Source organism: Melanostigma gelatinosum (genome assembly GCF_949748355.1).
Source record: "Melanostigma gelatinosum genome assembly, chromosome: 1".
NCBI lineage: Eukaryota > Metazoa > Chordata > Actinopteri > Perciformes > Zoarcidae > Melanostigma > Melanostigma gelatinosum.
This window is the reverse complement of record NC_136634.1, coordinates 13,047,676-13,072,452: the sequence shown is the minus strand read 5'-3', so window position 1 is coordinate 13,072,452 and position 24,777 is coordinate 13,047,676. Positions and strand designations below refer to the sequence as shown.

Below are 24,777 nucleotides of genomic sequence, written 5' to 3'. Positions count from 1 at the left end.
TCAGCAACCAGAAAAAAAAAAGTTTTAAAGCTCTATGGAGAAAATCTTCAAATCCTGTTATACTTCTTCAACTTTCAAAGCCTTCTTCTTCCTCATACTTTCAGCTACAGACACCATAGTGAGACAGTTCAACTAGAAGGTTTTTCAGCAGTGCAGTTTAAATGCTTTCGGGCTTCAACATTTTTCAGACAGATAGTCTCCCATTTCTTAATTTTCAGCTATTTTTTCACAATTAATTTCAGCTTTCAGCATTCCAACGCATTTTCAGCAGGAAATGCATTTTCTAGTTTTATCAGGACTTTCTCATGTAAATTATAGTTTTACTCGGATGCGGATGCAACACGAAATGTAGGCTACCTGTGATAAATATATTTTAAGAAAAACTCAAAACAGTACAAGTACACAAAAAAACGACTTTGTTACAGTAACGAGAGTAAATGTATTTCGTTACTTCCACCCCTGCATTTTGGCTTGCAGGGAAGCAAAAAAGGGTTACATTTGTCCTCCTGTTTTCCACTGCCCTCTACAGGAGAACCCACTGAAGGTCTGCAAAGAGCTGAAGTCTGGAGCCACAGGCACTTGAATAATCTTACAAAAAACTATTTCTATAAATATATACATTTGTAATATAGGCTACATATATATTTTAATCCCAAAACAAGACAATATCTCTGATATTACTGTTCTTTTAGTTTTATGGCTTAAATGTGAAATGGATCACACACAGAAAACTCATTCTATACTCTTTCACTTCAGCTGTGTAAAGGTTAAAAGCGATAAAATTCTGACGCTAAACTGGTGATGTGACTCGTGTTATGATCATTTTGAAAGTAATACATTGTGTTAAAATATAATTCAATTGCTGAGCCCTCGGCTTGTAGGAGAGAATATATATCGGGCTTGCTCATTTTAGACCACTGACGTATCACGGCTGTTGTTGATCAAATGGTTTTGTAATCAAAGTGACAGGATTTTGAGGCATTGAATAATTCTGGGCCACACGCGATAAATTGTTGGATCGCTGAATGTCTACAAGGAAATAAATTGCACCCAATACATAGATCATCCCACCCTCACTACTAAAAGTTACAAGTTGATCAGTAAAAACCTCAAACGTATTGTATTACTGCCACAGTTGTAAATATACGACATCGTAACTGGTAATCATGACATAAATGAGTTTTACAAACTGGTAGTCAGATTAAACTGTTAACTACTGTGTCAAAATGATGACATTTATTCTACATGTCTGACATGCACAATTATATGTAATGACCTGTTCTGCAGTGTTTATGATGGATCCCGTGTATTTTGTTTATTTGCTATGTGGATCAGAAACCATTATGATTTTTGAATTTTCCCTGAAGAGACATTTTCAGGACTGATTATTGGACTGATAATGCCCGTATTTAAGTTATTATTCAGAACCTTTTTGCTTTAAATCCATTTTGTCACCCACAATGCTTCTTAAACCTGTCTGTCTCCAAGCCCTCCAGAGAATTTCTCAAAATAATCGGTACAAGAGAAAATCAATCAAACTGGGTCCACTTATACATAAATACATCATAATTTAATTGAAGTAAATAGACAGTCAACAACACAACCTTATCCGCATAACATGACGTCTTCATTTTCACTTGGTCAGCAACACACTTCTCCTCGTTACAATAATTTCAACCAAGCAAAAGAACAAACGGATGAGAAGATAGAGACTTTATATGTCTGTGTAATATGTGCAGTCTGTGTAAACGTCTATGGGAGATGGACACACACACACACACTCACCATTGGTGAACTTGATGGCAAATTACGCCATGGCTGTCTATAGGCACTACACAGACTGAAATGAAAATGAAAAGAGAACATCAAATGGGTCCTTGTCTTACCCTGAGCTCCTCTAACAGCCTTTCTGACATCAGTGTGTATCAGAATATACCAGGAAGTGTCTATCACACACACCTGCCTCACAGTACTATGCATCGAGTTGGACGGCTCTGTCGTACCGAGCTTTAAGGCCACCATGTTCTTGGCTTCTCTGAGCCTGGCTCTAGGTGCATGACGTGTGTGTGTTTATGTGTGTATGAACACACAGTTGGTATTCCTGGTACCAGAGCTCATAAAGGGGGTGGTTGGTTAAAGGGGGGGGGTTCAGTGGAAAGTCTCTCGAGGGTCCGATCTCTCCCCTCACTTTACCATCTCTCTAGCTCCATACCAACGCTTTCGAATGAGAGGAGTTTAGCTGCACATGTTCATAGTGCTCTCCACTTCCCTGAGAAAATGAAAAACACATTATTTCTATAGTTTCTAAAGACTTTTATGAAAGGGAGATTTTCTAACTGCACGTCTAACGATGGTGTGACTCTCACCTTGGATGCTATGGCTTTGAGTTTGCCAAGTAGAGAAGGTTTTGTGTACACGATTTCATCCTCCATGTCTCCCTCGTTCTCACCCTCCATCATGGCACAGCTGTCAGCTCCTGGCATCTCACACTCCTTATTGGCAGATATCACCAACCGGGAGTACTTGTACTCCAACCTAGCACAGAGACAAATGACAGAATCAATACTGTAGCAAAAAAACAACCAATGTCATCATGAATATTGACAAAATGTGTGATGATGTGACAAGGAAACAATGGCAGAAGGTATGGGATCAAACAACAGAGGTTTGGAGGAGATGATGAGATGAAGTAAGGAAGAAAGCTGGAAGGAAAGCAAGGAGAGGAAAAAGAAAAAGAAGTGATATAGTATGAAGGAGGAAACAAGGAAGTGGTGTGGAGTTAGATAGGGGAAGATAAATGGGACAGGAAGGAAGGAGGCAGAAAGTGGAGGGGGAAAATAATAAAAGATAAGGAAGGATAAAGTTAGGAAGGAATACAGGAAAGAAGTCGAGTAGTAGGAAAGAAAAAAGGAAGGAAAGAAAGAAAGAAGGAAGTAGAGAGAAACAAAAAAGCTGGCAGGAAGGAAAAAGGGAATCACACCTTTTGTTCTTCTTCCAGAAGTAGCAGGTGAGCGAGACGAGCAGCACTGCGGTGAAGGCTCCCAGCCCTGCACCGAGCCGTACCCAGAACTCCATACCCTCACATGGCAAGGTTTTCTTTTCAGGCAAGGTCAGACCGCCCATGCACAGCTTTGGTTCAGTCCACACATACAGCAGGTCCTGAGGAAGAACATACACACATATAGCAGCAAATAAGCCAAAACATACACTGAATATTGTATATACTAATTTTAATTTTCCTCCCACACAGTGCAGTCTTACTAGTAAGTACTTAAGAGACTTGAAATGGAGTGGCTTTACTCCTGCACACTAAATTTCAAGTGAAACAAAAACTGTTAAAGTGCTGACTTTCAGCTTTAAGGCTGTTTGCATCCATATTGAATTTGGGGGGGTTATAAAATAGGCTCTAAATTCTACACACCACATCAATGGGATGTGGGCGTAAACATCCTCAAATTAAAGCTGTCAGCGCATTGTTTCATTTAAATCCATTGTGTTTTACTCAAGAACCAAAAGAAATCCATCCCACACACACCTGGTGTCCTCCCTTGCAAGCTCCCTCTATCTGATGGTAGTCTCTCTCTGTGCATGTAGGACAAGCTCCTGAGCTCTCCCATAAGAAATTAAAGGTGCAGCCGTCGCATGTTCCTGCAGGGCACTGACTGCAATAAGCAAACACAAGCCGTCACCTCGACACCACATCACAGCATTGATAAACGTTACATGTGGTATTAGACAGGGAGTCAGGCAGACAGAGACAGAGATGTAGCACCTGGGAACGCTGAGCTCTCCTTTAGTGCTCTTCTCTGCGTTACAACGAAGTGTCACCACTGCGCTCCGACCTGACTCACATGATGAAGTCGGATCCAGGGACCTTAGCAAAGGGAAATACAAAAAGCAAGACATAACCTTAGACGCAACATTTATTTTAGTTTGATTTTTTTTTTTTTAATAATAGAGGTACCTGTAGTAGAAGTTGACATCAGGGACTTTCTTGGTGGTTTGGTGGTACATCTCTGGTCTCGCCCTTATTCCATCAAGTGTACTATCAACTGTCACTCCTGGTTAACAATACACAGACACATCGTTTAATGCGTGTATGTACAATTAATGCGTCTTTGATTTTCTCTCTCCTGTAACACGAATGTAATATTATTTGTTAAAAGACCAACAAGACGGAACCGTTTCGTGTCGTTACATCTTTACCCTTTCGCGCAACAACAGCGGTATAAAACACACCAAATGCAGCTCTATCACTGTGTGCATCTTCTGCCCACTAACCAAGTAATGTGTCCGCCAGGTTAATGGACTGTGAGGCGAGCGCTGTGTGGAAGCCTCGTCCAGTAGCTGGGATTATTGTTGACTGACAGATGAAGGTCTTGACGGCATTGATTCCTTCACCTTTCTCTCTCTGGGAGTCGGTGACGGATAGGTCTGTTACATTGTCTGTGCATACTGCCAACTGACCCTTAAATATGAAACAAAAAAAGCAAATAGCAAGAACATTGCATTAATACACACAAACGTTTGATTACATTTAATCCGCATGTGTGTGTGTTTTCATCTCATCACACCTTTCCTCCACACAGGCTGATTTTGAAGTGGTGGAAGTACTTGGTTCCTTTGGAGGTGAAGCTTGGACCGTTCATCAGTGATCCTCCAGACCCAAGGAGGCTGAAGTCATAAGTCAGAGTGGCATTGCTCTCAGTGTGGGTGAAGTGACAGTCACTGTAACATAAACTGTGGTCCTGTAAAAAAACACCCGCATATGGTTGTTATATGAATCATTTAAAAAAAGTTTCCCAATGGTTTGATTCCTTTCCCCATTACAAAGAAAAACAAACCTTGTCGCTCTTGCTAGCCGGTCCACAGGGTTTGCAGGCGTTCGGGCCCGGTGTGGCATGAGGGACGAGGTATGTGTTACGGGGACACTCCGTGCACTGGCTGGTGAGCTCGTCAATGTAGTGTCCAGGTGGACACGGCACACACGTAGAGGTTGAGGGTTCGGTGCTGAGGGCACAAGCCCGGCACCTAGACGCCACCCCATCGACCGCGTTAGTCACCGAGATGGAGTAGATTCGCACCACGTCGTTGACGTACCGGCGTACCTGAGAGAGACAAACAAGGTACAGAACAATGCTGCTTATAGGGGCTGTGGAGTTTTAAAACCTTTTTTCCAGAGACTCTAACAAAAAAAGCACATATGGATCGCAACATACAGTGTTGGTACTTTATACAAGACGAAGTTCTGTCCTGACTTGAAATGCCCACATTCCTGCTAAACAGGTGCTTTAAAAGAGCAAGTCAATGATTCAAGCTTCACCGAAGTGGGCACAAAGATAAAGAAGTCTGTTTGATTTGTGGTTCGGTTGAAACACTAACTCCACGGCAGATAGTATCTTTCTTAGCCAACAATAGGGAGTGTTCGGTGTACCAAGTGTGGGGTGGATTTACGAGACCATGAAAAAACTGACAGTAAGTCTTTCAGAGCAGTCTTGTTTCTGGACGTGAGACAATTAATATGAAGGTTTAACCACAAGACCAGGTTTCATGATTTTTTGAAGGACTTTCTGAAGTGGGTCAGTGGCCAGACCTCCACAGAGGAAGTTATTATGAAATGTGAACTTGCTGGCTGTTAATCTTTTTTAAGGAAGGATTTCAGGGGACACATATTTGAGTAACTGCCTTATGGGCTTTTTGATTGAAACAAGGAAACTAAGAATGCAAAACACACACACACAAAACAATAAAAGACATTAAAAACAAACATATATTTCCAGTACTTTACTCATACTTACATCTGAAGGTTGGTTTGTCCTCTGAAAAGCCCATGTGTAGGAAACCGAGGCATTCTGTGTCATGACGTGTGTGTAGGTCTGTCTTGTTTTCGTTCTCTCCCATGACTCTACCACCGTAGTACTCTTCCTGTTTACATCCTAAAGAACAACATTTTCACTCCACTTAATTCACACCACCTACATCACAATGTATATGTAGCAGCGAACATCTGTCAGGAGCCGTCTCACCATCATGAAGTAGAACTCACAGCCGGCAACACACACAGTTTCAAATTCAAATGTGATGCGACCAAACTCCGTCCCTGAATGGCTTGACATAGACGTAGGGAGCCTGGAGGCAGATGAAAACAGAGACGAGTGGAATCAGTCACAGCGAAACAAAACAGACAGCTGAGTGACGAGAATGATGGAGACTGAAGAAAAAACTAAAACAAACATGACTGTACTTACTTGAAGCCAGGCACATGGATGTTGAGGATGAGGTAATCATTATCCGAGCTCCCTGCTCCACTCTGGATATGATCACCTGCCACCTCCCAGCCTAAAGGACAGGACAAATCGACATTACTCAACGATTAATATATATATTATATATATATATATACACATTTAGATAACATTGACTGTTGTAACTCTCGTCACTACACATTAAAGGGACAGCGTGTCGATTTGGTGGCATCTAGCTGTGTGGTTGCAGATTGCAACCAGCTGAATACCCCTCCGCTCTCTCCAAGACCGCTGTAGCGAGAGCTGCAGAAAGCGAAATCATGGTAACTCCGTTCGCCTCGCTCAGAGGCCATCCTCAGGAGCAGCAGAAGTCAAACGGCGGCTTGAGGTTCCACTCTGTGTGTCACGTCACCGCAGCTTCACAAGAGTGTTGGAGAACTACAGTGACCTTCAGCTGAAAGGCGAAAGGCTCTCTCTAGAGCCAGTCTTTGGTTTGTCCCTCGTGGGCTACTGTTAAAACATGGGTGTTCAACCGGCTGACACCATGAAGAGGACCAGCTCTGTATGTAGATATGAAGGGCTCATCCAATGTCAACGAAAACAAAAGGATGCTTAGTTCCAGGTGAATAGTTATGAATATTATATTCCATTTCTGCTAATAGATCCCCCCAAATTGCTGCACACTGGCCCCAGAGAAGAATAGTTCAACAACGTGTGAAAAATGCTTATTTATCATCTTGCAGAGAATCAGATGAGAGCATATCACTCTCATGTCTGTGTCGTAAAAGTGAAGCCGCAGTCAGCTGCCAGCTATCTAAGCTTAGAACAGGAGCGTTGCTGTCACCATATGGTTGGTGACAGCAACGAGGCAACCAGTAGAGGCTCCAGATAGTCACTGCCCCTGGCTAAGCTGAGTTACCTGTCTCTTGGCTTCAACTTCATATTTACCATACAGACTTGAGGGAACTATCAATCTTCTTATCTTACTTTTGGCAAGAAAGCGCATGTCCCACAATGATGACATGTTCCTTTAAGAGAGGCGTTCAGAAACAGAATGACCAATAAAGAGAGAGCGAGAGCGAGAGCGAGAGCGAGAGCGAGAGCGAGAGCGAGAGCGAGAGCGAGAGAGATCACGAGTGGACACATCGAGCCAAATATACTCACCATTCATACCATCACATTTGGAGTTTCCAACATTGAAACAGGAGGTCTTCATGTTTGCAGGAAGAATATTCCACCATTTATACTCGTAACCCAAGGAGGGTTCAGTGCCTGCTGGACACCGATCACATGCTGGGGGATGAAAAACACAATTTGGAAACCGCATACAGCAAAAACAAAAGTAACTGAAGGAAAATGGCAGGAAGCAATACAATATAAGTCAAGAGAGTCCTCGGTACGTTTAATCCCATCAGAATAGGTCCCAGGTGGGCATGGTGAGCAGGTGGCGGTGTCATTGTTATAGAAACCAGGGTTGCAGGGAGGGCAGGGCTCCCTTTCTCCACTTGGAGGCAACGACTCAGCTCCAGTCACACCCTCCAGACAGATTATAGGTTCAATCCACTTATATATGACCTGCGTCTGAAATTACACAAAGATGTAGGGTGATGGACAAGAAACTGTGATTACAGAATGGGATTTCTCTTTGTATTATATTTCTCTCACCTTGCCTTCATGGTCACATGCTGTGTGGATCTGGAAATAGTCCTTCCTTGAACATGGAGGTCTGTCCTTACACACGGCAGACCCCTCAGCTTGGAAAAGAAAAGTGGCGATAAGGCAAAATAAAACGACGTGAGCAACAGAGAAATAAGTGGCTATCATTTAAAGATAGAATTTACACAGAGCCCTGCAAATACTGTAGCACTGTAACAATAACCTCAATAGTTCTAACACACTGCAGAGCATTAAACACAAAAGCCATGCAGCTAAACCACTAAAACACAGGAATTAAAATAAAATAGAGAACCATTCAGTTAAAATACAGTAAAGAAAATAGAAAAAGATGTGATACAAGATGTGAAGGCAGATGAGGAATAAAAGAATAGAAATGTGCTCTTAAAGAAGAGCACTTTGACGGGAGACTCAAACAGAGCAGTGAAGCACAGACGTCATACAAGATGCATAAAGAGGTGTACTCAATAAAAATATGTAATATGTTCTGAATACTCTCATCTTCTTACAATCACTTCTCAGTGACTTTACTAAACAGGAGACGCATTCACTGAATCATCTGAGGAGGTGAAGATACTTTATATCACAGCAAATTAAAGAAAGAGAAAAGAGCAGTCTTTTCATTACTTTCATTTCATTTATTTAGACCACGTTAGAATATCAAAAATATCGGGTCAGTGAGCCATATTTCTGCCATTATAACTAATTTACTACCGACTGTTGATTTATATATAGCTGGCCTTGCCTCTCAGCAGGGTCTAGTAAGGTGACTGCCTCACATGTGCAAATGTATTCGAGTAAATCCTTGTTGAGAAAATACTCAAATAGACAAGGGAGCACATTACTTCTAACCTTAGAAATAGCATATTAGAAAACACAAATTGTAAAATTTAAGTAATACAGAAGCTTTCTGAAAAATACAAGCGCATAGCCACTACTTCCTGAGCCAGAATCTGCGCCTCCCTTGTGATAACACAAGTCCTCCTCACTGAACTAAACACAATGTTTCTCCTTCTGAAGTTTGACTAACGTGGCTGAAAATAGGACACGCTCTCTTTCTATCCTGTGGCTGTGTGATGCGCCTCTGTGAGCCACGCTGACAACAATAAGGCTACACTGAATACTGCACTGCAGTTACACTGTGTTGTTTCAGAGATTAAACATGCTGTCGGTCTGAAATGCTGTGCAACATGTGCACATCTTCTTGTATGCGTTCCTACCTGCATAGTGAGTGGTAGTGTTGCAGGGGGTGCAGGAGCTGGCACCGTGGCCAGTGTAGGTGTCCCGAGGACAGGGGTCGCATGCGGTGGATCCTGGGACTCGGCTGAACGTCCCCGGCTTACATGGGAAACACTCTGATGTGTAGGCCACTCCTGGTACAAGGAAATATGAGAATGAAAAGGGAAAATGATTGTTTAATAAGTGCATTGATTTGAGAAGTGGGAATAAGAGATGGGAATTTCTTACTGACCTTTTATTTGAACATTTTTCAGCAGAACAGGCTTCACCCCTTTGGCCCTCATCAGGACCCCACCGGTCCTCCAGTACAGGATGTTGGTGCCAGACTTCAGGTTCACCTAGAATACATGTGTTCATGTCTTATCAGTCAGGCTGTGCCAGCGCGGTAGATAAGAGAGCACATTAAAGTCAGGTGTTGCTTTATGTAGCGCCAATTAACAAGATATGCCATCTTAAAATAACAGATACAATCAACACTTGAAATGATGAAGGCACTTGCGAATGACAAGGTACAAAATGTAAACCATATTTGGCGTTTCATTTTGACCTCTTTAGTTAAGATTTCATGTTTTATTTAAATCATCATCTCTAAACTAAAAAGAGATCTAGTCTGAATTTAAATCAAACACTATTACTAAGCTTATTTACAGAATATTTAGCTCAGGCTGATCTATAGAGGGAACCATTAGGTGCATCTTTGGATGGATGGTAAAAAAAACAACACTGAATGAAATGCTATTGATGCTTTCAGCCCATAAAGGATTCATGAACAGTTACAGATTGGTTTGGGTTACAAACTAATTTCTCCAAAATTTAAGCCATTGACTGGACTGAAAACAAATAAAAGAAAACTAAATAAAATCATACAACCAAAACGATATTAAACATAAACAAAACATTTAGAATGATGTCTGCGCATTCTGCTTCCCAAAAATGCAAAGCATTGGAGACAAACTTCCACTCGAGGCACATTTCAACACACGATGCAGATGTAGCACCTTACCGCACGGTTTTCAGACTTTAAAAAAAATATGTATTTAATTCCAATTATTTTGTTTTAAACATTGAAACTAATTATATTTAGAAAAAACAAAGTGACAAACTGGCAGCTGCAATATCTAAATGTTACACATTTGTAAGATCGGCCCAAATGCTAGAGCCGGGCCATCACTGCTCATGATTATGTAATTTAAATGGAAAAAAAGCAAAAAGCTGCACCATAAATATTCTGGAAATAATATCTGAAAACAGTCAGTAGTTCATTCAACAACAACTTCATGCAACGTGCTTTAAGGCAAAAGAGAACAATGCTGCCTGACTGAATTCATATGTTCTACTTGATTTATATGTATTAATTCCATGTACATCATTGGTGCAATGGTGCAAATAAAACTTCAAACAGAGAACAACGTAATTTGATTGTTGTATAAAGCATTTCAATTTAACTGACACAAAACTATGCTGCCATAACAGATACCCTCAGTGCAAGAACAGCACGGATGGAGACTAATTTTACTGTGATGGGAAAAATACTGGAGAACGCAATAAGTGATGCCAGTCTTTTTCTGTGTACTAGCAGGCTGGCTGCTCATATCCACCCATTTGTTGCTGCTCCGCCAGAGTTTAACACATTTATTTTGGTAGATCGCGGCCAGCTGCCAAAGATGTGTCCTCCGTTGTTATTGTTCATCTGACGGCATGCAGCACTTACCGTATGGGTTGCCCATTCACCATGATTGGTGAGCTTGAGCCACTTCGTATCAGCAGACTGATCCATCTCCTGACATTGGTCATTCTGGATCTAAACACACACAAATAATCCATCAGCTGAAACTCTCCTCCTGTATGGCAGTGTAGTGTTTTATGACTTCAATATTCATTATATACACTCATGCACTGACACACAGTAAAAAAAACAAAGTGCTGATGTGACTTTTTGTCTATTGGCAGCATTGTGTGTCGTTTATTGAACAATAAAACACCCATCTTTCATAATGGAGAATAAATAAGAAACGTCCTCAATTTACTACAGATCACAAAATCTTAATATTTCCAGCACACCTGCCTCTAAATAAGGGACTCATCATATGACTTGCCATTGCAGACAAAAGCACAGCTGCAACAATTGATGTTAGTTATGGCTCTGTTCTATCTAAGCAGTAAACCATGTCGGTGAGCCAGCATGCACAATGCAGGGCCTTGGAACTGGGACATGAAATTCAGCCAATATTATTATTGATTTTCCTGCTATGATGTGTCCTTGTGCCTGCCACAAGAAAGGCCTACTAACAGTATAGGATAGTATGCTGTCCAATTCATGCATCTAATTAGCATGATGATGATCTGGTGCTATTTCTACTTACATACAGCATTTTTTTCTCATTAACATTAGTACTATGCCCATTACATTTTGGGAAGTATGTGTAAACACAAACACACCATGTACACACAAACAGCATCCACTTAAACAGATATCTCAAGAGACAAAAGTTAAAATATAAAACCATTTAAAACTCACAAAGAACTCAAACAGCAAGTTGTTGTCTAGATACTGGTACTCAAAGCTGACAGAGCCCTGTTTCTTCAGATGAACAGCATAGATGAGAGAGACCGTGCATTCATCCCTGTTGGACTCCAGATAGTTTCCTTGAGGCACCCAGGTAGAACTGCAAGGAAAATACATTTGTAATTGATTTTACGCTCGCGATCCGAATTTTAGTTTTTCTCGCGTCCTAATCGCACACCTGTTGCAGGTGAGCCTGTCGTCTCTGTGCGGATTGTACTCCAGTGAGGTTGCCAGGCTACTGAAGCCAGCAGGCATGGAATCCCATTGGTCGAAGCGGATGCCGCTGCCGAGGGAGTAGCTTCCCGCTGCACACGGGGTACACTCCTGAGCCGACATCTCGAGGAACTCCCCGGCTAAGCATGAGAAGGCTGGAGAACACAGAAAGGCAAGGTACAGAGGGGTGGAAAGAAGAGAAGTCATTTGAAATCTGCTGCAAAGAAAAATCATCAACGCAATATAGAATCGCACAGACTGAAGATGACAGAGAAACGGCCACGCAAATCACTGTAGAATGCAGCCCCAGTGATCAGGGAACTTAATCCTTACATATCCTGTTACACACTGTGTCTGTCTCGGCGCTTTTTGCTAACCCAGCAGCCTTCATGTCTTCTGCATCTGCCAATGTTTCATAGTGTCAGCATTTCCTCATACCTGAGCTGGTCAAATGCCACTGTGATGCCCCACTATGCTTAAAAAACAACCAATGCAAACTATGCGTGGGGATGCAACGTGGGGATTGTGTAGCACATGAAAGCAGATGTATGTTCATGTGTGCAGCAGGATGTGCTTGTAGGTGTGATTTGATTTAGGATAGTTTGCTGCTGCACTCATTTTCATGGTCACGTAATTAATTGGTGACAATTAACTATATTTACTTGGCCTCTTGCAACGCATTACGGTGCAAAGCATCATCATATCTAATGCAAGATATTTTGTCCAATTGCTATGAGGAAACTGGTGTTCTGGTGTTCTTCAAGTGAAATATGCACGAATTTGAACAGGAAGAAGGAAACAGAAAATGTCAGAATAACAAAAGGTGAGGTATCCAAGCTGAAGACGCAAATTGCGACAAGCAATGCAGAAGGAACAATCCTCAGGGCAAGCCTATCATGAGAAACACGAGCTGTCCATCAACATGCACCCTATTCTGAGAGTTATTTTTCAGCTATCTAAAACACAGAATGATGATCTCAACTGAGCAATTAGTGATGTTGATGTTGATGTGATGTTGATGTTGAGCAATTAGTGATGTTGTGACAGCGCAGGGCAAACCTGTTCTAGGGAGGTCGAACAAAAGACTGATTGACCACCTTGTAGGAAATTTACACAATTAAAATCTGCCTTCCTGGCTCCATCATGATAAGACATATTTCACCACAATTGAGAAGTCTTTGAGCACCCTCCTCTCAACGAAAGTAAATATTTAACGCTCTCCGTGACTCACCTTTCACTTAGCAGGCCTATTTCCATGGCAAACAGTAGCACTGATCTGCAGTTATTATTTATACGGCCTATGAATAAGTTTGTCCATTCAAAAGCACAAACTCTGTTAACCTACTGCCTTTTTCTATTCATTTGTAATCAAGACTCTCTGTTTGGACAGATTTTTTTCATGGTTACTGCACCTCCTATTAGACCCATACAATTATTGTGAGCACCTACATGGCCCCATCAATGATTGAGCAAAGAGCAATTATGTGACAGTGGTTTAATCTCAGAGTATTGGCCTGTGGCTTTGCTCCGTTGTTGGCTATAGAATCTACAAACCGGGTCAGTCAGGTTGTAGTGTTAGAAATTCCAGGCTACCGATAAGAAGGTGAGATATACACATCGACTTTCTCTCACACACACACACACACAGACATATATACTTACTGCACTCTGTGCCGCGTACTGGCTCTGGTAGTCCAGTGCAAGCCCCGGGGCTCTGTGGGATGGCCACTCTCCACCGAGATCCTGTGCTGTCACATTCTGTGTACTCATAGTAGTAGTTCATCTGCCAATTACACACACACACACACACACAAAACATCTGCATTAGAAATCAGGCACCACGACAGTCTTGGACCCAAACAATTAGCAAATGTAGGCCAGAAGGCAGGTCAGTAAACACCACAAAAGGCCTCAACCCACATCAGAGCCCTGAGTCATCTCATTCTGGGTGAGAATGCATCAGAGCAGACTAACTAGCTGGTGCTACTGCATTAGCAACCAGCACTGAATTTAACTTCCGTAACCAGCTGCTCTGGGCTTTAAAATCATGACCGCCTGTTACGCTGCGTTATCTCTCAAGCCACAACCGCTCTTCTCCCCTGGATACACAACATACCATCTCCACAGTGATGGGAACATGGGGGAGGTGGCAGCAGGCGGAGGTGTTTTACCAGCAGCTTTTTTTTTTTTACATTTTCTGGATGACCATTTGGACATTTGATGAACACATGTTATAGTTTGAATCTATCGTCTGGAGCAAACACCATTAACTTGATGTTCTCGCCTCCACAGAGCCTCTCTCTATATTTCCTTCTACAGAGGAGGGCGGCCTAATTTCTGACAGTTTACATAATGTTGCTCCTTGAGCCAAACCAGATTTTGACACCGCAGCACATGCAGGCTGTTGTGTGCGGAATGATTTGCATTGGTGTCTGTGGGTCTGGACGTAGAGTTCAGTCACACTGACGATAATGAGAAAAGAGGCAGAATTGAGCATAACTGCGAACAAGGTTTTAAAATTACAGCTGCAGTGATCGAGACACGAGAAACGTTAAGAATATGGTCGTACTCAGAACTCATTAAAACAATCTCTTGTGACTCAAACAAGAGCTGTGGTCGAACATTGATATGGCAAACTTCAATACTCATCTCACACCATAATTCAGCATGAGAGTCTCTACTCCTGAATGCATTTCATGAGATTGAAACCAATATATCAGCTCTGATGTCATGCTTTGCTATCCCAGAAAATGTAGCACCATATAGCCCTTCACTGGAGAGCTGCAGTAATCTCTCAACCAGTGTGAAAAGAGAGATTGAGCCAATAAATGAAAAGGAATGTCGCTCCTCTATCTTGGGACTGACTGTCTGCTTTGAGACTGAGCTGCCAGCCTGGACTTTGGAGGTGTTGAACTGAGCCAGACCAGAGGGAAGGAAGGGCCAGTCCATGCAGGAAACTGATAACAGCTTGAACAGCACTCGAGTGGTGAAGTTCAAACACACCAGACGTCAGCAGAGATTCGCGTTGTTCAAACTTGTTCCCTTAACAAAGACAGCAATGATTAAAGGTGCATTCGTCATCCCACCTTCTGAAAAGCACGATTCGTTTAAATAGTGTTCCACAAATCGACCCGGAAACGTGTCATCAATTTCTAATCGTATTTGATGTGGATTACCAACTCGCTGTCAGCGTGTGCAGCGTGTGAAGCCATAGCAGCCCAAACTGTGCGGTTTTCTCATTGCCATCCCCGTTAGTGAGCGCTAACAATTAAACAGGATGAAGCCTTATTGATCGACTGTGGCATCTCTCACCTCGCTACACAGTCGATGTTCTTTGGCCCCGTCAATCAACCGGAGCGTGCAGAGGATGAGAGCGTAATTGGCGACGAACCAAGCCGAGGACCGCATCGTGGATCATCAAGGGGGAGAAAACAACAACAACCACGATCCTGGGATGGATAAGTGAAGCCGATCATAAACCCGAACCAGTTTCTAGTCGACACCTGCTCCTGTCTTCTCTCCTCGGCAGATCGTAACCTTACCACCTGCGATTATCCTCACATTGTGCGCCCCCAGGGCATCCTCATCACAATCAAGCTGCGCAGAATAAGAAGAAGAGTACTTCCTGTTAAGGTTTTCAAAGTACAACTTGCAACGCATGTGTGAAGGAATCCTCAGTCACCAGTTCAATTTTTGGGCCTGTTTTTTCCTTTAGTTGTAATACCATTTTGTTTTCATGAAGCCTACACCCGTGTCAATTGCCTAATTTTCTTAAGATTTAACATTTTGTCGCTTTATTTTGAAAGCAAAGTAGTAATACGTCTCTTGTTTTTCTGTATGTGTGTGTGCGCGCGCCTTCATCCATCCGGCTCTGACACTCCTATGACGTCGCTCAGGAAAAAAATACATTTTGTTATCTTGTAGATGTGAGAAAAGAATAAAGAAATGTGCAACATATTTTTAAGCTCAGCATATGTGTTTTTAGGTTAGATGACAATACAAATAGGCAAGTTAACATTCTTTGTTCTGCAGATTTATTTGGGCTGATGCTTCTGTGAGAATAGACATTTCGTCCTTATGTTGAAAACAGCCTCGGTTAGATCTCGTGTATTGTTCCTAAATCCCAACCTTTGCAGTCCACAGCACTGACCACCAGAGGGAAGCCAAGCTCTGCGACTCTTCATCATTACTGCAACATGGGTCACATAAACTGCGGTGTTATTTTTCTGCCTACAATGAAAGCATTCCGTTTGTATTTTAGAGCGCGAAGTGAATGATGTGGACGACCGCTGTCCAAGGTGCTGATTCTGGGACTGATTCTGTCCGCGTGACTTCCCTTTGTTGATACGGCAACAAGCAGGATTTTAAAGATGATAGGGTGCCGGTTTGACACACATCGCAGAAATAGCCTTTTCAGACATTGATTTTCTTGTAAGAAACTTGGCTGTAAATTCAGCTTTTTTTGCATATTGTCCTATTTCTGGGCACCATTCGTGTTTTGCTTAAATCTCAGTCATCTCACCCAACTGGAGCTGAATCATTTGAACTTGCCACCCAATGTATCAATTGGGCCAAAAGTGCATGTGTAATTCATCTTTCAGTACAGTTGTAGGCTATGTGGTTTTTAATGTTTCTGTAAGATTCAACCCTTTTATTGTTGTTGAAATGTGGGGCTTTTACGAGTGTGTCGCCCCAATATACTTTATGGACAAGACATACTGTTGTACTATATATTGGTCATCCTGGGCAAGTTCAATGGTACACGTTTAACCCCTAGATCATGGATTGGATGTTTGCAATGGAGATTAGAGTTTTTTCACAATCCACCTGCTACCACTTAGACTCTTAGCTGTATCTTATTGGCATACAATTAGATTTTCAAACATTTTATCCTGCATCAAAAGAGTTTTTGCTGTACTTGTTCAATAACGAATCAAAATCAAGGGAACCAATCCAAAACCTTCACACATACAGTAACCTAACAACCAATCACATGCTCCGCATTTTTGTCAAAATGCTGTGCTTGATATTGTCGTATGAAAAATATATATTCACCAGTAGACCCTGGATAAACTATTGATGCAAGTCTGCTTTATGTCATATATGAATATTTAAGTAGTCCATCACCCAAGGGCAGCTGAGTTTTTCTCTCGCTCCCCTCCTTTCTCTTTCTCATCTGAGGCCTATCGCTTACGGTGTTTGCCTGTAACTTGAACTCTCATATTCAACCATCGACTACACTCCAATAATCTTTACACTCTAAGCCACTGCTCTGTGATCAGATGAGTTCATTAATTAATAGTAATGAAGTGTATTAGCAACTGACCCTGAGTCAGGTGGTAACCAGAGACCCTGTGGCCCAACCCCGGCCCCCAAACTCTCAACAGACCAGGGACTACCTGGTCAAGTAACTAGACACCCAGCTCTGACACACTGCAACTCACACACCCTGAGACTCTCACACACACATTAGTTGTCAGGAAAGCAGACAAGAGCTGAGGACTGAGAGTGACCCTTGCCTGTAAAGAGTGGTTGAAGCCACCAAGAAGCAACCTGGCTGGGAATCTACTTTCTGTGAGAGAAAGAGAAGATGTGATGAGAGATCGGCCTATACTGAGATGGCCGACACTGAATTCTGGAATAAACTGATGACACTGATACAGCTGCTGCTGTCGGACAAGTGGACAATTTGTGCTGCAATGACATAACAAGAAGACATGCTAAAATGGAGGACAGCTATTGAGGATACTTGTTGGCATGGATCAAAGTGAATGTCTTCCCTGGATAAAGAGAAGTTTTTATTTCATATGTAGCTTTAAAAGTGTGGAAAATGGTTGGCACGTTCTTATGAAGTGCATTTGCCTCATCCCACTTTAAGGAAATGATGTAAATACCTTACTGATTATTGTTCCAACTCTGCTCAAGAGTATACAAGATGCTACTCCAGATTAATTGCCTAATGTTGACCCACACACTGGAAAACCCCAGGTCCACCTGATGTCAGTGCGATTAGCTTTTATTTTACTGTTTGCTTTAGTCATTTCTGAATCCCACAGCATGCATGGACTACCTTGTTCCTCCCTGGGCCACTGTTTTGATAATCCATCTGATGTTATCACTGATCCAGGACCTGCTCAAGAGTCAAACTACTCCAGACGAAGCAGAAATAACAGTGGACGTCCGGCAGCAGATCCAGTTATATCCCAACCAGAAGCCCTACCATGCAGCCCACAAGAGCAGCAGCACAGACAGCCTCAGAGGACTGTCAGCTGTATCTCCGATCACTCCACCACAACCATACAAGTAAATGGTACCAACTCAAACTCTATCTGCCACCAGCAGGACGCAGATGAGGGCCCATGCTTTGAGTCTCCTCCGGCCTGCCATCGCCTCTCCCAGAGCTCAGACGATGATGAGGAGGTGGAGTTTAGTCCGGAGATGGAGCTGAAATATCCTCAAATTCCCAGACCATCAATTATTATCAGACAGTCCAAGGTAAGAAGGCTGTGGTCAGTAAATATGTATTCAATAATAAACAATATAGTAATTAAATATGAAAGCAATTAATTCGACAGGAAGCAAATCAGTTATGGAATCAAATCTAGCAGTCTACTGCAGTTGTTTGTAGAGTTATTGTAATACATTATATTACCACAAGGTGGGTGTAGATCCAAATGAAGTTATTCATACTTGTGTCGGGTTTAAGTAGAAGCTGATTCTCACCTGTCAAGGTTCAATTCATTTACTTCTCATCAGAAAAATACAACATCTTCTTATCAATGAGATGTAAAGTTCTGAAACACACGTACACACTCACACACCCACTTTGCGGTCAAAGTGCTCAGTGACTGTAGATTAGATGTCAGTGAAATGAGCCCTGAGCTCCTGTTCAACATGATCTGTGAATCCTGATCTCTCTCTAAACACACACACGTGTGCCTTTGTCTGTCTGTGTGTGTGTGTGTGTGTGTGTGTGTGTGTGTGTGTGTGTGTAGGTGTGTGTGTGTGTGTGTATGTGTCAGCTATTCAGTCTTGACTAAAACTGGCAAAACAGTTTTGAAGCTCAAGATCTGAATCCCTATTCCAAGAAGAGGATGACACCTTATGGAAGCCGTGGCTCCCCAGGCTCTGATCAATAATGCTGATCAGCAGTGGAAACTGCAGAAGAATGAGAGGGGGGAGGGGCGGTTTTAGTAGGAATCCTGGAATTTATACTGTTGATTACTTCATCCAAAGGGAGACATCAGCAGATGTTGAGACAGCTGGTGGCTTGATCGTTTTATAGCAGAGGATTGTCACTTTCGATGCAATCTGAATCAGGAAATGTGCCGTGAAAGCATTAAACACATGGTTGATTCATGTGGCAGTTGATATAAGCTTGGTATGAGAATTACTTGAGCGACTAAAACATTGAGCCAACTGTAGCCATTGCTCAACAATTCATCTAAAGGCGTCCTTTATTAACAAGCTTGTGCCAGCCTCCCTATAAAACTGCAGCAAAGCTGCTAAACAGTGCAATGCATGTTTGTAGTGGACACCAGGGTTACAAGACTGTGAATGTATACAACCGGGCCCTCCCCAACACAGACATTATTGTGCTGTGTCAGAATGAGTTTCAAAACGGTGTTCTTGAGCATACGTTTCTCACTTTCTGTCGAAACAGGAAAGAGGTTTCACAATGTTTACTGAAGCAAAGCAAATATTAAACATGTGCAACACATGTACAACACATGTGTTTTTTTCATGTGTGATCTTGACAGCAGGATCTAAAAAATTGATCCAGTGGAGCACAGGCATGATCTGAGCATGTGCATTAACCTTTGTAGGCCTCCATCTTCTTATCAGCTGACCCCTCACAAATCACAGCCGAGGTTCTAATTAATGCCCTCTCTGTTGAAGAGCTCAAGGGACTGAATGTGAAAACACTGGCAATTAACGAACAGGCTTATTGTGAAACGGCCGAACAATGTGTCCAGAAAGACAAATGAGTAGGAGTGCGTGAGCATGACTAACAGAAGGTGACTTTTGGGTTATTTTGAGTCATTCCACAGTGTGCAATTCCTCGGACTTAATCATTAGTGTGTTTGTTAAGATATCCAGCGCAGCAACAGATGTAGCTTTGATCTCCTGGGCCCTAAGGCTTTATCTGTGTATGTGTGTCCATATCAGTGTGTGATACAGTTGTTGCATTTATCTCTGACCCCTATCTTAAAGCCGGACGGGTTTATGGGAAAGACTTCCAAAATCCGGAACAATGATCAAAGGATTGTTCAACTGTAAACAATCATGCAAAGTCTTCAGTGTTACTCTTTTCCACACACACACACACACACACACACACACACACACACACACACACACACACACACACACAGACAGAGAGAGAGAAATAGAGAAACACACACAGAAGTAAAAGATTACTGTTATTATGCAAACATGTGGGTGGTTTGAACAGGATGACAGAGAGCAAAGAAAATGAACATTCCCTTGTAGAAAAAATCCCTGTCGATCTTTACACTGGCTTCATACAGTAATTTATTGTTTTGTTGCATGCAGACATTTACCCCTGAATACTTTACATTATGCAACACAATAAAGTGTGACATCCTGTGTGTCTATATCAGCCAGTGTGCTAAGATCCTTGGCCTTACATTCTTTATGGCCCCTTGCTTTGTTCAGCCTCAAGCAGGCATGTGTGTGTGACTTGTCATGCCTGTCAGATTGATGTGTTTGTTATTCCGTGATGGGACTGACAGTATATCTTTGTTTTCCCTTCCCAAACATTCCCCTCAGGAATCAGAATTCCAGGAAACAGCGTCTGACAGGTCGGACGGTAGGGAGACAGAGGATGGAGGGTTATCAGGTACGGAAAACAACACGAGCTTCCTCCTCTTTTCTCTCTCCGCTCCCTTCTCCGCCTCCAGCTCTTGCATGCTGGAGTTGTTGAGCACAGATTTGACAATGGAAAAAGTTCTGGCTCGAGCTGTCCTCTGCTGATGGAAAAACAACTTTGATTTTTATGGGGGGGAGGAACATATTTGTGAAAAGAATTACTCTGCGTGTGAGGAAATGATCGAGTTCACACACTTGTGCCCCCAATGTGTTAATAGTTGTTCCATAACTTGTCTGTTCATGAGTGATTAGGGAGACTTCTCTTTGTCTGTAGATAATAGTGATCCAGAGGAAAGGACGGGCATTCTGTGTGTATGACTTTGTGTGTGTGTGTGTGTGTGTGTGTGTGTGTGTGTGTTCACTCACCTTGCCAGGATGTCTGGGAGGAGCTGAGTGCTGGCGGTTACCTTGGCAATGAGTCTTGGGGCAAAGCACTGGGAGGGTGGAGGGGTACAAATGGGTAAAAGGATGGAGTTGAGTGCCCGATAAATAATGTGATTGGGTGTGTACATTGTGTGTCTACAAGCGTGGCTAAAATGTGAGTGTGTGCCAGTACATACAGGAGAGGGTGTGTAGCCCCATCTACAGTCAATCTCTCTCTCTTTTGTTTACTGACCCCATCTGATAACATTACAAAGAACGGATTTTGGGGGCGGGGGTTGGGAGGTAAAAACATCTCAAAAAATAAAGCAGTCAAGTGCAAAATCACACTAAACTATGACATCAAATTTGACAATATGAGCGAAATTCTAATTTTGAAAGTTTCACAAAATATACCCTATTCCTTTTAAGGTGAAAAGAGGGCACTCCTCTCCTGTATGAAGGGTGGATCAACAGGCAGAATTAGTGAACCAAACACTGACATTAATGCTTTACTAACCCAGCAGCGCTTTAGGTGCTTTTAATGGATTAACTCTGCCTCTGCCACAAGCACATGCTCACACACTAAAAGAGAAAACAAGAGAACATCTGCTACATGGGGTCCTCTAAGAGTTATAATATCCACACAAAGAGCACAGTAAGCCTGACAACTGAGGTCTCTTTATCCCAGTGACAGATATTTTAACAATGCAAGCACACTTTTACCGCCCCCCTACACCGAGGATAAAATGGGAGAGATTATGATGCACCAGGGGGTAATGTAAGAACAGAACCTCCTCTGTCTCTCTCTCTGACACACACACACATTGTCACACTGACCTTGATTTCCTGTGGTCATGGTGTGTGTGTGTGTGTGTGTGTGTGTGTGTGTGTGTGTGTGTGTGTGTGTGTGTGTGTGTGTGTGTGTGTGTGTGTGTGTGTGTGTGTGTGTGTGTGTGTGTGTGTGTGTGTGTGTGTGTGTTGTTGGATGGGCCTTTCCTGCTCTCTGTGTTGTAAATCCTGCTGATTCAGCTTATTCACACAAACACGCAGACAGACAAACAGAGAGACAGACGAGTGGACGGACAGAGAGGGGAAAAGCTCTGCTGTGTCTCCCATACAAGCTGACCCAGGCCTGCTGACCTCCCTTCAGTCAAACTTCATTATTTGGGTCTGTTTTGTTTCCACACAGTTTATGATTAACTTGTATGAATGACGTATGAAATCCAAATAACCTGTTAGCTTATGTCAATGCTGTGTGGGAGTACTTGAGTTTGCTTGTACTGTGTGCACATTCCCAAGAATAAAAAACTTTTATGTCTGCATTTAGAAACTTTACAGTATTGAGTATTGAATTACTCAATTTGTGTATCCATGCAAACAGTGTTCCTAATAGTTTGAACATATGTGTGGTGTATACGTTCCAGAGTGTCCAGCAAAGAGACACATATAAACGTAATGAGTCCGTGGTCTGAGTGATGAAATAGACATGGTAATTATTGGGCACTTTTGTTCAACTCTGTGGATATTTCACCCTCACTGTACTGTAACAGAGCCATCTGCTCTCATTCCTGTTGGCAGTCATTAAGCTAAGTGGAAAGGCTCTGTACAGTAAAGCTCAATACATCTGGGTGGCTTGACCAGTAATAACAGTCTTTGCGACAACATCCGAGGACTGCAGTTAAATGACTGTATCTTGATCTTTTTGCATGTGCTCACTTGCATGACATGCAAACACATTCAAGCACCGACACACATGGACACACACGCAGGCATGCAAAGGCTGGAAATGGCATGCAGTCTGTCATTTTCTCATCTGCTACGCTCCAGTTAATTATTTTTCATTTGAATAGACGGGCATTTGTTGTCAAATTCACCTCGTATGGCTAGTAGGAGTGTAGTAAGACAGATAAGAGGAAAATAAACTGTATGCCATCATTGATTAAGTGAACAACAATGAACCAAAGAGGGGCAGTCCTGAGAAAGTGTTAAAGTTTAATGAAAATTGGATTTATTGCTCAAGGATATGTTTTATGTCTTTCTCTCTGCTAGCCAATACATTCATGGCAAGGGAAACGTCTGGGTTGGTATTAAAAGAGACAGAGAGAATGAAAAGCATGACAGTGCATCAGCTGATTGTAAAAGCAGAGACAGGGAGAGAGGGTTGTGAAGCTCGGGAACAAGAGATTATTTCAGAAGTGCGTTGAGAGGCTGACGCGGCACTGATTTCACTGACCTCACCCAGCCAAGCATCATGGTGCATGTGTGTATGTGTGTGTGTGTGTGTGTGTGTGTGTGTGTCTGCGTCTGTGCAGAAAGGGACACTGTGGTGTGAGTCATCCAGCAGTGATTGAATTAGCTGAACTTTGGCTGAACACTCACAGTGAAAAGAGGAACAGGGAGGAAAAGGAGAATGCATTACGTTCCCCCAACTGTTGAACACATCTCGGAGGCAGTCAAGCTGACAATGGGAGTGTCACCCGGATTTTATTAAAATAATTACCCAGCTTTATTAATGCTACAAAAACAGCCAGCACACATCCTCTTTGTAATGTGCACACAGCTCACAAAGTCACATTGCAGTTACCTAAATGGCAACTTCTTCCAAAAAAACATGTCATAATTGTGGAAAATGACTTGAGTGCTGAGTTTTATCTTGTGGTTTCTCCACCAGTGCACTGGGGTTTTATGCCCTAACTGTTGCTGGGTCAGACATGAGGGAGAGCACAGAGTGGAAAGAATGCATTAAGTCTGTTTGGGCTGAGTGAGAAAAAGAAGAAAATGGTAACTTGATGTTTAAAAAAAGAAAGGCTGAGGATTTCAACAAGTATCTCAAATGTAACCAGTGGGCTCTTGAACATACACTGCTTCAGCACATGGTGGGTGTACTGCTGGTGTAAACCCACAGTCATTCACAAGTAGGTCACACACGACGGGGTGGTGTTTATGTACACTACAATTACATGCAATTATTTGCCATCTACTCCTTTCCTGCTGGTGTGATGCTAAGTGTGGCTTTACATTCTTCACAACAGCAGTGAATAAATTACGTTCTTCTTCGATTTACGTTATCATTGAGCAGGCTATACGTCTCTTATTTACGTCTTGCCCAGAAATGAATATCCCTCAAACCTCTACCATAGGAGATTCACTATTATCAGTTTTAAGACCTGCCGTCACTGACAGGAAGGCTTCTCTGTCACCATGGTTTTCAGATAACTGCCATATCCTGTTTAAAGTGGAGGCCCTTGGAGGCCTGACGAAGAAAAAATAAAGGGGCCTCACATGCAAACCTAGATGCACACATGCACACACATGAACTGTGGGAAACCCTGGGACGATAACAGAAACATCTGCCCCAGAAATTAGACTTCAGATACCAGCAGTGTGAGCTAGAGAGGAGGGGCAGGGAAGCTGTCCACTTCCAGGCAGTGATACTGATCGAGGAAACCCCCCTTTATTAACTCTACACACAGGAAGAGGCAACAACATGACCTTCAGGGTCCAAACCTGTCCGCTTCACCCAATCAGCCTTTATTTACGATAAAAGGATCGTTCCTATATGCTGACATGTGTCCACACAGGTCA

The 24,777-nt window shown here is 42.5% G+C and overlaps 1 protein-coding gene across 1 annotated transcript; it reads right to left on the bottom strand.

The window, feature by feature from the left end:
• Positions 1-1,616: 1,616 nt before the first annotated feature.
• On the bottom strand, positions 1,617-15,431 carry elapor2a (endosome-lysosome associated apoptosis and autophagy regulator family member 2a). The gene is made up of 22 exons (XM_079266724.1): positions 15,250-15,431; positions 13,600-13,720; positions 11,903-12,092; positions 11,677-11,824; positions 10,870-10,959; positions 9,391-9,496; positions 9,140-9,292; positions 7,911-7,999; positions 7,646-7,826; positions 7,410-7,538; positions 6,249-6,339; positions 6,027-6,129; positions 5,799-5,936; positions 4,845-5,108; positions 4,575-4,748; positions 4,282-4,468; positions 3,965-4,061; positions 3,773-3,874; positions 3,536-3,662; positions 2,981-3,159; positions 2,367-2,535; positions 1,617-2,269 (listed from the first exon to the last, which is right to left on the bottom strand). Exons 1-22 carry the CDS (start codon positions 15,343-15,345, stop codon positions 2,201-2,203), a joined length of 3,003 nt encoding a protein of 1,000 aa, XP_079122850.1. The 5' UTR covers positions 15,346-15,431; the 3' UTR covers positions 1,617-2,200.
• Positions 15,432-24,777: the final 9,346 nt, after the last annotated feature.